Source organism: Rhinatrema bivittatum, chromosome 10 (genome assembly GCF_901001135.1).
Source record: "Rhinatrema bivittatum chromosome 10, aRhiBiv1.1, whole genome shotgun sequence".
In the NCBI taxonomy this organism is placed as follows: domain Eukaryota; kingdom Metazoa; phylum Chordata; class Amphibia; order Gymnophiona; family Rhinatrematidae; genus Rhinatrema; species Rhinatrema bivittatum.
In genome coordinates, this window is record NC_042624.1 from 103065427 (window position 1) to 103079760 (window position 14334).

Sequence of the window (14334 nt, forward strand, 5' to 3'; positions counted from 1 at the left end):
AATCTAAATCAATATATTGAATGAGTAAATTCACGTAAAAGCTGCTTATTTGTATATATGTGACCATATTTCCCTCTCATTCCAGATTTTCACATCTTAAAACTTGTTTTTTTTCCATAAAAAACCCCCCAGCAGAAATAAGACTTTATCAAACAGAACAACATTTTAGCGTCTTACCTCACTTTAAGCTGCCTAATAGATTATGCAGACCCATTAAACATCAAATTGTTAGCGGTTCTCACTTAACTGTAAGACAGTTTTTCTCTGTCAGGCTATTTAAAGGCAGCCCTTGGGCTTTTTATTTCTTTTATCCACTGATGGTCGGGATTCTGTTTTGTAATTTCAGTTATTATGAGGCTGATATTCAGAAGAAAGGTTAAATTCCTAAATTTAGGCCCTTAATTCCCTAAATTAGGGATTTTTTTTTGCCAAACTACAGGGTCATTCTTTATTGTGCAATGTGCTGGTATTGCGTGCGGTAGGGCCTTATTGCATGCGGTATTATTAAAATTAGGGGAAAGCGAGGCGTGTGGGCGGGGTTTGGCTAGAATTTAGTTGGATAAGAGCGAAATATAGCCAGGTAAGCCATTTAGACGGATAACTTACGTTATCCGTTTAAATGGCTTTTGAATATGGCCTCCTACATTTTCAGCTGAAAATGTAGTTCTAGTTAGGATCCAAACTTTAGGGTGGCTTATTCATTTTCCTACATTTAGGAGCCTAACTTAGGAGCCTACTGCTGAAAATCAATGTTAAGCACCTAACTTTATCTGTCCCATAGCACTTATGGGTTTCTAAATTTAGCAGCCTAGTGAAACTAGGAATATAAACTTAAGAAACTCAGCCCTAGCAAATTTTTGAAAATTGCAAGCTCAGGAGCCTAACTCCCAAAGTTAGGTACCTCAGTACTTTGAAAATGGACTTCCATATGTTCTTTATGGAAGAGGTAAAAATAGGCACCAAGGGGACGTCGTGTCCATCTATCTGTCCACATGTCCTTATCTGTGTGCACGTCTGCCGGCAGCTGACGGATGGACTTACATGCATTAAGCCCATATATCTGTCCGCATGTAAGTCTGCCGGCAGAGGCAAGGGCAGAAAAACGCACAAGTCCTGCTCTGCCAGTGAAGAGCACACTGGGGTCCTCCATGTACTCCAACAAGGAGTGCTGTACAATAAAGATCTGGGCCTCTGCAGTGCATGGACAACTTGTGCGTACTGAAAATATATTTACTCACTCTTTTGTACCACAGGCCACAGTGGTAACTGAAGGTGGATTCTTGTACTGCTCTGAAAGCTTTCCTTTTTTTTTGGTCCCTTTGTACATTATTTTAGGCTGTTTCTTTTCTCTACTACTGGCAGAACAATTAACCGAACCATTTTGGACCTTATCTTCTAAACTTAAGTCCACACTGCAGAACAGCTGAATGCAGAGCAAATATGTCCAACTCCTTGCATACTGTGGTAACTGTGAGCAAGCCCTTCCAAGCAGATGAAGCAGCACACTGCAGCATGGGAGTAATCTTCAAAGAGCCCGTCTAAATTAGGCCTCAAAAAAACCATGCAAGTTACACTTGTTTTCAAGTCTGCTTTGTAAACATTTTGTCCCAGCAAATTATCCTGCACACAATTACACTTGCTATTATGTGCACATGAAATTTTATTTGCATATGTTTTGAAAAAGGAAGCACACAAATGCAAACCCCTCCCCCTGGCGACGCCTCCACTCGATCCCAGTAAACTTAGGTGCGAAGAGGACACGTGCACGTACGTTTACCCGCATACTGTGTGGGCAATTTTGTAAAAGTCCCTTTTCTGCAGGTAAAGCTTCTGACACGAGAACACTTACGATCACTATGGATTCATCGTCAGCAAGGCTTTCCATTAGCACGTCATGGCTGGCATCTTCTTCACTACCAGCAAGGGCTATCCCACTCTGACCCTGCGAACAAGATTTTCTTTTTTTAAATAAGGAATTGATTCAATAATTATCATGAAAGGACACAAAAGCAAAGCAAGAAATGGTTACAGGACAATTTTCAAAACTGTACAGATGGGTGCAAACTCCGCAGGTGCATGGATTTTGCACCTGTCTTCAGAAGGAAGAGTATGCATGTAATTTCCCTTTGAAAACTGCTCAAGGAAAAAAAAAGTATTTGCAGAAATTTGCGCCTGGCTTTTCTGTGAGTAATGTTTCTGGGCAAAAGACCACCCGCAGTTGTGGAAATGCAAAACTATGCACATGTTTTTACCTCCCTCAGCCTAACTCTGCACTGGGCTGACTGCAGGTAAAAGAACTTTTTACCTGTATACAGAGTGGCAATTTAAAAATAGCCCTTTTACCCATGTAAGTAGCCTTTAACGTGGATAAATTGCTTTTGAAAACTGCTCTCCCAAATAGCAGTACAAATTTTTCCAGTCTCAGGATAATAAACTCTTTTCAGCTCAATCTGAGTGCAGAAATTATGTCAGACTGCTGATGTATTATAGCACTACAGAATTATAACCTAAAAACACTTTTCACTGAAGATAATTCCAACTGATTTAGAATTATTTCGTAAAGTATCAATTGGCTCTTGATACTATCATCTTCTATAAAACTTGAAGAGGTCCATATTTTAGTCACAGCCAGATAAGTTGGCTGGATAAGGCTTACCAGCTAATTTAGCCAGGATATTCTTATTACACTCCATCACTTATGATCCCTAAAGCTCTTTTGAGATCTTACAGATTTTATTTAGTGACCCAGGCATTGGTATTATCTAAATTAGATTATAGCAAAGCTGGGTTTTTTTGGGCTTAACAAAATCTATGGTTAAAACAATGCAACGTATTCAAAACTCAGCAGCAAGTTCTTACATTTGGCTGCACACGCTGGGACCATATATCACCTGTCCTCTCCAGGTTAGGTTGGCTTCCCATAGAATTCAGGATCTGATTTAAGATATTGGTCCTTGTGTTTAAATGTCTGCATGATTTAGTTCCCCTGGAATTTTTGTCTGCTATATGGGCCTATCAACCTGTTCGAACCTTACGCTCTACTGGCAAATTCACTTTTAGAAATACCTTCTCTCAAGCAGATTCATTGGAAAGAATCACAGGAGAGTATTTTGGTAGTGACTGGGCCTAGCTATTGGACGGCATTACCTGATTCTTTGAAATCCACTCAGAATTTGCTCACTTTTAGGAAAGTGCTTAAAACTTATGTTTTTAAAGAGGTTTATGCTACTTCCTAGTATTTTGCTATCTTTTATTTGAAGGTGGCTGGAGGGGAGAATATAGATTACATTTGATATCAGGCTGGGCGGAGCACACTGCTAGATAATGTTTTGTTAGGGTTTATCTTATTTTATTTGCTTTGTTGTTGTTTTATTTGTGGCTTGTAATAACAGTTATATATGTATTTTGTATCCCCGCTGAGATCTGCGGCTCATTGGGCTATACATTTTATAAATTAATGAATTAAAATACATGGTGCGGGCTGTGCCACTGAATATTCCTGGATAAGTGTAAAGTTAGCTAGCTAAGGTATCTGGATAACTTTAGACCTGCTCAATAGCAGGTCTAAAATTAGCCAGATAAGTCTGAATATCACTACTTACCCGGCTAAGTTAGCCAGATAAATAGCTCCTCCCAGTTATGCCCCCAGAATACCTATTTTCTATCTGGCTACATTTTAGCCAGATGACGACTTATCAGGCCAAAACCCTAGCCACATAACAGGCTGAAAATACCAAATCTTGCCATTTAGACGGATAACTAAGTTATCCGTCTAAATGGCTTTCGACTATCTACCTCGAAGTATATAAATGCCTTTTTTTTTATTTAAATAAAAGGTAAGCATGATAAACGAATAGGGCAAAGAAATCCTCTTCATGTATGGATTAGAATCTATGGTAGAGCACATTCGGTAATTGAGGAGTTCTAGGTCCACTGTTAATACTTCATCAAGCTGACGGAAGCAGGGATAATCCAGGTAAAATATGATTCTAATTTATTACAACATACTTAAGAACACCGCTTTTAACACCCTGCAGAAATGTGCCACAATCAGGGAAAAGTAACTCTGGATTTTATTTACTATGGTAGGATGTAATTTATTACAAAAAGCTGAATCCAGTGCTCAAACCCCAATGCTAATCACCCAGGTTTGCTTAATACTAGACACTGAGCTCAGAAGCCAAAGTGGAGGTCTTTCATTTTCAAGAAACTGAGATAACTATGTGAATACACTTGCAGATACTGCTCCATATAACTATGCTCATAATTACAAAAATATTCGCTAACTACTGTTTTATATTATTTTAGTTCATATTTTGGCCAATTTAATTATAACCATGAGATCATTAGAATCCCAAATGACTATTTTTGCTCCTTAGCAAAGCGTACTGCAAAGTAGAGATTTTTTCATGGGGCATATTTAATTAGTGACTGCAAACTGCAGTGTATTCTGGAGCAGCACTAAGGAAATTACGGAGAATGGTAAATAGGAATTATGTAATTAGGGTTTCCCAACTTCCAAGAAGCAAATGTCCCCCTCCTTCACCAGGCTTGCCCCATGTCAGTCAATTTTCAGAAATGGCCACTTAACTCTCAAGAAATAAAATGAGAAAGTATACGATGCCATGACAAAAGCTCATGAGCAGAGACTCAGATATATCTAAAGCAGTGGTTTTGTACTGTGGCTCCGGGAACACCCTTAAGGGGTTCTGGGCAATGTTATGTATACAGTGGGAGTAGAGAGACAAACAGAGGTCAACCAGCAATGGCTCCAGAAATGTTTGCGTTGAAGGGTGGGCCCAATGAATTTCAGAGTGGACAAGCGCCAAGTGCCTCTCCCTCCAACCAATCAGAGTGGTTTAGCCAGATGGGGGGGGGGGGGGGGGGAGCGACCTTATGCCTCCACAATCAGAGCCGCCCCCTGGGGTAAAGTTTCCACAGAATTTCACAACAACAGTGTTCCTTAACCAAAAACAGGTTGAAACCCATGATTTAAAGTGTCATTTTGTTTAAGAAGTCTACTGGCCAGATGCACGTGTGAATTTCCACTGCACATCGATTTTGGCTCAAGGCAGTAACCTTGTCATGATCCGCTTTCTCTTCAACCTGATTACACAGCAATTCAAATAAAGTCTGAGAAAGTAAAATGAATGTTTATGCAAAAACAGCATTTTTAGAGTTATGTAAATTCTATAAAGGTTAACGGGATATCAGGCTAAAGCCCCCAATTACATGTGGTCATGATTCTATTAAGACAAACATACAATCAGTAGACATACTAGACAAATGACTCATGCTGTCTTTGTGCATTCATATCTTTCCACAATAATATATTTGGAAAAGACGTATAATCCAAACAGATGAGTTTCTACTTTTCACACGCCCTCACGTTCCTGTACGAAGTCTTTCTTACAGTGCAACAGATCAGTCTCTAAATGTGAGGCTCTGCATTTATTTTAATAGGCATCAGACTGAAAACACCAGAACTAATATCATTTGTTGATCAATCCAAAATAACCACAAAGGGCAATTTCAAAATGCGCACAGGGAGACAACAGCCGCGCATACGATCCGGCCGTGGGCAAATAACGTACATTCTCTTTGAAACCTGCACCTACTTTTCTGTGCAGGCAGAATTCGCTTCGAAAAGTACCCAGGTAGAGGTGAAAATGCAATCTCCGTGTGCACCTTTCCTCCGCCAACCTAACCGCGCCCCCGAGAACGTAGAGATGCTGTGGCGTCTGCCCGGTGTCCCCGGACCGGCTTGGGCGCTGCCTCCCGCCATGCTCCTCAGGTACTTTAGGGCGTGCGTGCCACACGGTCTCATTCTTATTTCCTCTATGGCACGAACCTCAGGGGCGTCCCCCTGGGATGACGCCAGACTGCCCGGATATTTAAGCCTGTTGTTTATTGCTAGCCGTTGAGTTAGCAAGGGATTTCCTGCTTGACCAGGATGGTGAAACAGACTGTGAAATGCTAACAGAGGTTAGACAGGCAACCAAAATGGGAAACTCCATAACAACGAGAGATTTTAATTACCCCACTCTCGCCTGAGTGAATGTCCCATCGGAACATGCTAGGGAAGTTTCTCGATGCCGCAAACGACTGCTTCATGGTTTCAACCTCAGCGAAACACAGGACCCAGTGCAAAGGGCAACAGTGGTGGAGCTGCTTGGTCACAGTGATCATAATGCAATCAAATTTGACAATCACCAAAGGGAGGATACGAAGCAAAACTACGGGCATTCGACTTTAATAAGGGAAGTAGTCAGAGAGAAACTAAAACCAATAGTTTCAAGGGTTACAACTCTACATGAGGCATGCTGATGGAATTGGAAGCTCAAATAAAATGAATTCTCCAAATTAAATAAAGGCTGAGAGAAGACCAAATAACTATGCGTCTTTTCAAAAATGAAACGCTGGACCTAATGAGGAAATTAAGAATCAGCAGAAGCACTTCCAACTTAGTTATACAACATTCATAAGGCAAGCCAAGAGAAAATTTGAGGATAAATTTGTCAAAGAGGCAAAAATTAATTTAAAAAAACTTTTTTTTTTTTTTTAGAAAACTTTTTATTTATAACATCCGCAACTACAGAAGTCATTATGCCACATAACATTATTCAGAAAACAGCACTAAGACAGACTACTTGTACATGAGTAGCCGACCCATACATCTATTATTCCAAACTCCTCTCCCAAATGCACAATTAAAAAAAAAATCTTTTTAAGCACTTCAAATACCTGAAGCCTGTGAGGAAGTCAGTAGGACAATCCGATGACCAGGAGGGTGAATGTGGCACTCAGGGAGGATAAAGTCAGAGCAGAAAAACTAAATTAATTCTTTGTTTTGGTCTTCACAGCAGAGGATATTGGGAAGATACCCACAACAGAATAAGTTTTTGTAGATGATGATTCAGAGGAACAGAAACAAGTCACTGTGTATTTGGAAGAGATACTAGAGCAAACAAAGTGAACAGCAGCAGGTCACCAGGAGCCAATGGTATTCAGATCTCTGAAGGAATTGGAATACGAAATTGCAGACCTGCTACTGGTAATCCGTAACCTATCATTAAAATCTGCCAAGGTTCCTGAGGACTAGAAGCGTGCCAATGTAAGGCCAATATTTTTTTTTTTTAGAAATATTCTAGGGGTGGTCAAGGAAACTACAGAACACTGAACCTGATGTCAATACCAGGAAAAATGTTGGAAGTTACAGTTAAGAACAATTTTACTGGGGATACAGATAAACATGGCTTAATGGGAATTTAAGCAAAAGGATATGCCTTAATTATCTACTAGAATTCTTTGGAGGTATAAAACATGTGAATGAGGGTGAGAAGGTTGGAACAGTGCACTGGATTTTTAGAAAAGTCTGTGGTGTGTCTTTTTAAGCCTTTTTTCTTTTTCAGTGATTTGATAAAATCCATCAGAAACTCTTCTTCCTCTCATTTTTGGTCATAAACTAGGTGGCAATATCTTATTGTGGCTTGGTGACTGGTTAAAGGATAGAAAATATAGAATAGAACTAAATCAGGGCTCCCCAAACCTGCCTTGGGGATCCCACAGCCAGTCAAGTTCTCAGGATATCCACAAGAATACACATAAGATAAATCAGCATACACAGTGTCTCCTATCTATGCACATTTATCTCATTATTTGAAACGGTGACCACACTTTGAATACTATGTGCAGTCCTGGTCACCCTATCTCAAAAAGGATATAAGAGAACTAGAAAAGGTACAGAGAAGGGCCACAAAAATGCTAGAATGACTTCCTTATGAAGAAGCCTCAACAGGTTAGGCCTCTTCAGCTTGTGGGAGAGATGACAGAAGGGATATGAAAGACGGTTATACAATTATGACCGGGGTGGAACAAGTTAGTAGGAAATGGTTATTTATGCATTCAAATAGTACTAGGACTAGGGCGTTATTATAGATTATAAAGGTGATTTATCCAATAGACAGCCATGTATTGAAAACAAACAGATGCCAATTGCAGAAACTCAACACTACAGGCCAACAATTTGAAAATAACATGATCATAACTTAAGACTGATGGATTTACAGTTCTGATATCAGAACAGTGGCAACAAATACAAAACGACTGTTACTGAACAGCGGCTGCGATTCAGCGCAATTTACAAAACAATGAAAAGTCAACATAGTTTTAAACGTAGTGATTCCAAGCTGGTCCCCTTGGCTTAGGTGTTAGTGTCGTGTGTACCAAAGGAAGAATCTCAGATTGGATGGGTCAATTGGTCTTTATCTGTCCTCATTTACGATGTCATTATGGGTTTGAGTTTGACAGGGTCAGCAGGGCTCTAGTGCTTCCTTCAGCCCCAGGGAAGAAGACTATTGCCACTGCTACTGTGGTGACTCCTGGTCATCACAGAGTGGCGCTGAGAGTCAGTCTCAGAGCAGACTTCCCTGCAGCCCTTGAGGAAAGAAAAGGTGCCTGAGCCTGCCATCTGGGGTGCAGTGTTCAAAAAAATGAGCAAAAGTGGATAACAAATTAATAAAGTCAACTAATGTAACAGGGAATGTAAAGTTTATGTTCCCTGGTGCCCTCAAAGCTTGTAGCCATTACCCTTGCCTGAACCTGCAAACAGGTTGATACCGGTAAGAAGTAATCATCGCTGAAAGGCAAACCAACACACAAAACACAGTAGAAGCACATGAAGAAAGGAAGACCCTGGAATTAGGTTGAGTAGTACAGTAATTAGAGTGATCTCGTGTTCAGAAACATGTTTTTTTGCAAATATTAAAGTCAATTTTCAAAAGTGTTTACCTGGGTAGATTGCCCTGGTTGAAAATTGTGCCCTCAGAGCATCTAAAAGCATAGGTAGGCTTTCACAACAGGCACACTTCTAGCTGGATTAAAGAGAGGAGTTCCCAGAATGCATTTTAAATCAGAGGAGGGAAACAGCATATATACATTTTGGTTTTCAAAACTGTTCACACCCAATTAGTTGCCTGTAGAAAAAGTGCACGCAAACATACGTGGTCATTTTGCACACGTGTGCTTGTGTCTAATTTTCAAGGGTAGTTTCCTTTACAAAATTACCTACAAGGTAAGTGCATCCAATAGTGCACATGTACTGTGCACTTCCATATTTACTATTCAATATTGCCTCCATAATGAACAAATTATTTAGAACAAGAGAATGCCACTGCTACCACCATCAGCTAATTATAATTAATCTCTCTCAAGTATTCAGACAATTAAAACCCTCTTACCTCACTAGAAGATTCTGAATCAGAAGGCAATGGATAGGGAATAACAGCCATCTGGTTAACAGCATCTTTATTTCTGTGAAATTTTAAAACATAGAGAATCAGCATATTATATATTAACATGCAAAAGTGCGTTTATTTAAAAGAACCACCTGATCCACTATGCACCAAGAGGCCAATTTTCAAAGGAATCTAGATGACTAAGCAGTTAGCCAAGTAGAACCCTTGGTTTCAAAATTCCCTCCTGCAGAGCTAAGAATGTAACGACCGGACTTCCTGCTTATTACTCACAGCCAGGGAGAGAATAATATAGAGCGTCCCCTTCAGGATAGCAGAAAACTGCGAATGAAATCTCCTTGGTGAACACATGGTGAATTCTAAGTGTGAAGGCTGGTGAATTTATTTAGCTTAAGGAAACATTCAATTCAAATAAAATATTGGTACTGATCAGAACCCTTCAGTTTTGCAGTCTCTGTTTTGTGGGTGCCCTCTGGAATACTTAGTGACAATTAAAAAATATATCTATTTTGAACAAGATCAACGCTTTGACGGTCAGGGCGGGCAATCAGTCAAGCAAGTGAACATGACAAAAATCTAAAGTAGTCTGCAACGTCCAATGATTTGGCGACAGCAGTTTTTGCTTGCGGCTCTGTAAAGTTTCCAAACCCTGGCCTGCTTTATCACTACAACATATGCTCCGATGTTTTCTCTGGTTAGCGTTTGTTGGTTCAGTGTGGCCAAAGAGGGAGTATAATGCACCAAAACTCAGACTGTTCAGGGCATATGGCACAATATAGAAAGCATGGAGCCATACGTTGGCAATGGAAAAGAAGGACACAAATAAATAACAGCAGCTTACCTGATGAATGGACAACATGAGGATGGGGTGTAAGTGGAGGTAATAAAGGGATGTAAATGAGGAACTGAGGAATGAAGGCACTTGTAGATGGAAGAGAAGCTTTGAACTGTGTGCAGAAGGAATTGGGGAGCCAATGTAATGACCTGAGACAGGTGTGTGTGTGTGTGTGTGGGGGGGGGGGGGGGGGGTGTCACATGGTCATATTGGAAAATTGTAAGAAGTCATGCCATGCAATTGTGTTTTGAATAGACAGTGGTGAAGATAGATGGTTCAGCGGGAGACCTATAAGGAAGAGGTTGCTGTATATAAGTGGCAAATGATGAAAGAAAAGATAAAGGTTTTGGTAGTGTGTTCAGAAAGAAAGGTATGGAGTTTGGTAATGTTAAAGAAAAAGCAATGTAGAGCACAAGAAATCATGGTAATATCAAAGTCCACACACTAAATGGAATATCTTATGGATCTTTAAATGGATACAGCTTTCATATCAAATAGACTTTGACATTACCAAGCTTTCTTGTGCTCAATCTTGATATCTTCCAAGTGTGGTTTGATACTCCTTGTCCTGTTAAAGAAAAAGCAACAACTTTATTTTGAAGTTGGGGACGTTTTTAAAGTCAGTCTAAATCTGAATGCTTCTTGTGTCTGTGTCGTGGGTATTTAGCTGAAGAATAATGCTTCGACTCTCAGTTTAAGTAAGACAGAAGCTCTGAGGATCTCCAGGAAACCAAAGCCCCAGGATCTTTCTGTTATTCCTATTAATGGAATAAACACTGAATTCAGGGAGAAGGTCCGGAATTTGGGATTTATTATGGATCCCTCTCTGAGCTATATATATCAGGGGGTTATTTTAAACTGAGCACAACTTCCCCAATTGAGACCTTTTTAGAACAAAGTGATTTTCGAAGAATTGTACGAGCATTCATATTGACGAGTGTTGATTATGGGAATTCAGTGTCTATGGGTGCTCCTAAGGTCAGGTTACGAGCTCTTCTGCTCCTTCAAAATTCTGCTGCACGGTTGATTCTGAAGGCCTCTTATCATGAACTTATTACTCCTTTGCTTTTTTAGCTTCATTAGTTTCCAGCAGAGCAAAGGATATAATTTTAAACTGGAACCATTATTTTTAAGTCTTTGCATGGGTTAGCTCCTGAATTTTTGTCCAATCTTTTTAAGACCTATGTACCTGGGAAAACATTAAGATCCACTGGGGGGGAGGGGGGCACTATCTTGAAGTGCCCTCAATTAGGAAAATCCACCAGAAAGATACTATGAGGCGATCAATCTTAATCAATGAGCCTATGTTACACAATACTCTGTCCCGGGATATTCAGGCTCTTGATGATTATATGGTGTTTTATAAAATATTAAAAACTATTTTGTTTAGGGAAGCATTTCAGGAGTTAATGTAATTGATGCCTAGAGATGGCACTATAGTCCAGCGGCTTATTTAACAACTAATGAATGCTCTGATTCTCTTAATGACATGAAGACTTATTTCATTTTATTTCTTACAAGCCGTTAAGCCCGTTAAAACGGGCTACATTACATTTTTTTTTCAGCCCTTCTACACTTTTTCTCCCTCTCTCCCCCTTCCCCTCGTTCACTCCTCCCCTTTCCTCCACTCAGTCTTACTCACCCTCTGTCTCCCACTGCCTCCTTCCCCTCACTCTCACCTCCCTCCCCTTCCCTCAGTCACTCCCACCTCTCTCCCCTTCCCTCAGTCACTCCCCACCCTCTCTCAATCCCATCCCCTCCCCCTCAGCCCTCCTCCACTCCCTTTTTCTCTGCTCCACAACTTCTTACCCTTCCACTTACTCACATCCCTGTCTCTCACCTCTCCCTCATTCTCCCTTTCCCCTCACTCCCTACCTCCCTCCCACACACTCACCCACTCCTCCCTCCCTCTCACTTCCTCCCCCTCCCTCACTCTCACTCAGTCCCTCCCTCCCCCTCCCTCAGTCCCTCCCTCCCACTCAGTCCTCCCCCTCACTCAATCCCTCCCCTCCCTCCCACTCAGTCCCTCCCTCTCACTCAGTCACTCCCTCCCTCCCTCTCACTCAGTCCGTCCCTCTCTCTCTCCCTCCCTCCCTCGCTACTGGCCGCCGCTCGCTGCCGCCACCACCGCTCGACGCCGCCATGTTTTTTTTTTCTGACGCTGGCAGAGACCGATGTGCTTGCCCGCACATGCGCGGTAGAGCTGGTCTCTACTGCGCATTTGCGGCACGTCGGTCAACCTTCAATTATTAGGTTGATTTTGTATGTTTATATTTGTATTTTGTTTGTTTATATGTTATAAAAATGGTAGTTAAAACTATGGGATGAGATTAAAGCACCAAGAGAATGAGTACAGAAAGCAAAGAGAAGAGTGCAATGGAATAGTGGTGAAACAGACTTCACCAAAAGCAGTAGTTCTCAATCCAAACAACAACCTGTCTTTGATTAATTCTTACAAAGGTTTCTTTACGTTATTTTGAAAAGTTATATTGAAGAAGAGTACTCGCATGTATATAATACAAACGTTTGTAGCTAGGTAAACATGGTTGGGTTTACATTATTTATGAATGCTTATACTAACTTCTTTGTAAAGTGGACAGACAATTCCTACATAAGATAATTTAAAAAAGGGCTTCTACTACTCAAGGGTCATAATATGACTGCAAGCTTCCAAGCTGGCTTGCCCTTACTCACATTGCCCTCTTCACATACTCATGAATAAGCATTTCAGATCAAGATCTGGGCTACTAGTATGGTGTAATGATTAAGACATGAAATTGCAAGCCTAGAGAACAGAATTTCATTCTCCACAAGACAGCTGACCATAAGCAAAACCTTATAAATGATCCTGTACAATACCTCTTAAATCTCAGAACTGATAAGCATAGTAGACTGCCTCCACTGCATGCAAATATCTCTCATGCATATTCATTGTGGGGTAGATTTTCAAAGGCCCGCAGGTGCGTCCATGTGCGCTAACACATGGACGCGGCAATTTTATAACATGCGTGCGTCGCTGCGCCCATCTTATAAAATACGATTCCCGCACACACGTGTGCCTGATTTTAATATTGGCATGTGCATGTGCAGGTGGGTGGCGTCTTGCACGCGCAAGGGGGAGATTTTAAAAAATAACGCCCAGCGACGTGATAGGGCCTACACCAGTTCCCTCTCAGTCTACTCCAATTAATGAGCGGACTGAGAGGGAACTTTCCTATCCCCCTACCTAGCCTTCCTCCCTTTTCCCTCTCTGACCCCTAAACCTATCCTATCGTAATTTCTTTTTGTTTTAGAACTTACCTGCTCCTCTAAGCTGGAGTAAGATCCGTGCACTGGCTGGCTGCTGGTGCGCGCTTTCCTGGGACAGGGCCTAATGATTGCTGTCCTAGTCGGCCCCCGCCTCGCCAAGACCTCACCTGCCCCTTTCAAGGAGCCCGGCACTTCGGCAAGTTTCAGGAGATATGCACATGGCCGGGCCGTTTTTAAAACATGCTTGGCGCGCACACGACCCAGCCACGCGTGTATCCCCCAGTTTTTGCATGCGCCGGGCTTTGAAAATTTGAGTTTGTGGATTTACTAAAAACCAGACTTGTTTATGGCACTCCAGAACTGTAGTTAGCTACTCCTGTTCTAAGTACAAAATCTTCTTAGGAGTATAGAGTTACTAAATATTCAAATCTGACTTACTTCATTATCATTCTGTACCATTCAGAGGCTTTAATGCACTCTGGGCAAGGATTCAGTCAGTACACAGTCCAACCATTTCCAATGCAAATTAAATTCAAGATGAGAAAAAAGTCTATTTTGATGGCGTAGCAACAAGTGAATTACCTAATATGGATTTGGAACATATCTGGAATTCCTCCAGTAGTGCAAAGTTCTAGTAGCAATATTTGTCCTGAAGAAAACTGGATTCTTTGCAGGCAGTGGTAACTTTTATAGACCCGACAAAATAATTATCCAAAGAGGCGACCTTATGTGAGCTTTCAGGATCACGTCAGTCCCTTCTCTGGATGTCACATGTGAAGCAGGGACCTCTATGGTGGCCATGAAAACTCATGCCTGAATAATTCTTATGATGGGCCAATAAAAGTATATCATAGCTTGCAAAGAGCTGCTCTAGTTGGTGGGAACCAAGTGTGTTAAAGCTTGACTTAATATTTTCTAATAATTTAAGAGATACCAAAGCCAGCAAAGACTTGGTAATAAGATTTTGAAGGGGATTTGGCCATTGTATTTAGTGTT

At 41.0% G+C, this 14334-nt stretch overlaps 1 protein-coding gene across 4 annotated transcripts in view; it reads right to left on the bottom strand.

Moving 5' to 3' along the window:
- Nucleotides 1–14334, bottom strand: part of PATJ (PATJ crumbs cell polarity complex component) — a 288430-nt gene that overhangs the window by 61341 nt on the left and 212755 nt on the right. For all 4 annotated transcript variants that reach the window (XM_029618990.1, XM_029618989.1, XM_029618987.1 and 1 more), the window contains 2 exons: nt 9240–9312; nt 1850–1942 (listed from right to left, as the gene is read on the bottom strand). In XM_029618990.1, the coding sequence (XP_029474850.1) occupies nt 1850–1942; nt 9240–9312 (166 nt within the window). The remainder of the gene's footprint in view (nt 1–1849; nt 1943–9239; nt 9313–14334) is intronic.